Here is a 1,279-nt window from a genome sequence, read left to right as displayed (position 1 = left end):
TGAGTTTCCACAGCCATAGCCAGGAGCAGTGGACTGCCCTGGAGCCACAGAAGCACTTTTATCACCTGGGTTCAGCATCCAGCAGTAGTCACGCTGCTGGCAACACCCTCTCTGGGTGGGGTGTGGTGAGCATGGAGAGAACCAGGAGCCCAGGAATGAAACCCCTAGGTCTTCAGAGGCCCCTTAGAACAGCAACTACCTTCTCTGAGCTCCTGCTTTCCCTTTCCCCAACTAGAAGAGACCCAAGAACCATATAACCGGCAGAATATAATCTTGGGTCCCAAACAAGGCACAATTATACCAAGCCCTTCCTCTCCATGCCAGCCTTATCTTCCCTTGCTGATATTGTCAGACCAGTCTTTCCCACTCAAAAAATTTCCTCTCCAAACCATCTCCAGTCACCTCCTCACGGCTCAGCAGTGAGATTTAACAAAGGTGCTCCCATTCCCAAAGGCCAGCAGATATCTGGTTCCCATCTCTGAGAGGCAGAACTATGAAAATCTCTACCCCCAAAAGTGCTGGACACAAAGGACCCCAGCACTGGAGTCTTGGTAAAGCATCATCCCTGAAAAGTTCTCAAGCTGGGATTCATCTGGGGCAGCACCCAACTCCACACCCAAAGGGGCACTCGGTCCTTCAGCCAGGTGGGGGCTGGTGCCATTAGCCTGTTTTCAGGGCTGAGCTACATAAGAGCAGTGAAAACAGTAACCATACAGTGAAGAAGGGCAAGCTGAACAGGTAACATGGCTGCCTGGAGAGAAGCAGGCCTGGGTGGGACCCTGGGACCTGTCACAGGACAGTCCTCAGGGATCAGAGGTCCTGGCAGAGAGAGAGGTAGAAAGCACCAAAGGCAAAGTCTGTCGGTCAGTCTATTTAGCCCTGCCCCGGTCTTTTACCTGGCAGACAGCGGGCATTCTCTGGCAATAAGTACTGGTAGGTATTGAACAGTCCTGCGTCAGAAATCACGATGGGGCAGTAGATGTTCACCTGCTCTTGACCCTTCTTCACACTGACACCTGCAAGCACAAGAGCTTGGCTGAGGTTCTGTACACTCCAGGAGAAAAAGGCCCATGTTGCGCATAGGTCTCTCCCAGCCTATGCTTTGTTTTTTCAGATCTGAGCATCCGCGCCACTTAGGGCTAGGCAGGCAGGCTCCAGGGAAACTGCAAAGTCAGTTAAACATCCTCAAGCACTCTGAGCGTGTCCCACAATTGCTCTGCACTCACCTTCCCTAGCTCTCTCTCCATCCGGTGTGGGCTACCTTTAGCCAAACCCAAGA

General features: G+C 52.4%; 1 protein-coding gene across 1 annotated transcript in view; it reads right to left on the bottom strand.

The window, feature by feature from the left end:
- LOC105310734 (all-trans-retinol 13,14-reductase-like) overlaps nucleotides 1-1,016 on the bottom strand; it is a gene marked incomplete at its 5' end in the record, with an annotated part of 3,836 nt that extends 2,820 nt beyond the window's left edge. The window contains one exon of the mRNA XM_011386854.2: nucleotides 897-1,016. Coding sequence (XP_011385156.1) covers nucleotides 897-1,016 — 120 coding nt within the window. The remainder of the gene's footprint in view (nucleotides 1-896) is intronic.
- Nucleotides 1,017-1,279: the final 263 nt, after the last annotated feature.

This window comes from Pteropus vampyrus, unplaced genomic scaffold (assembly GCF_000151845.1).
Source record: "Pteropus vampyrus isolate Shadow unplaced genomic scaffold, Pvam_2.0 Scaffold10317, whole genome shotgun sequence".
Taxonomy (NCBI): domain Eukaryota; kingdom Metazoa; phylum Chordata; class Mammalia; order Chiroptera; family Pteropodidae; genus Pteropus; species Pteropus vampyrus.
Note: the sequence above shows the minus strand (reverse complement) of the source record. Positions and strands in the feature narration are given on the sequence as shown.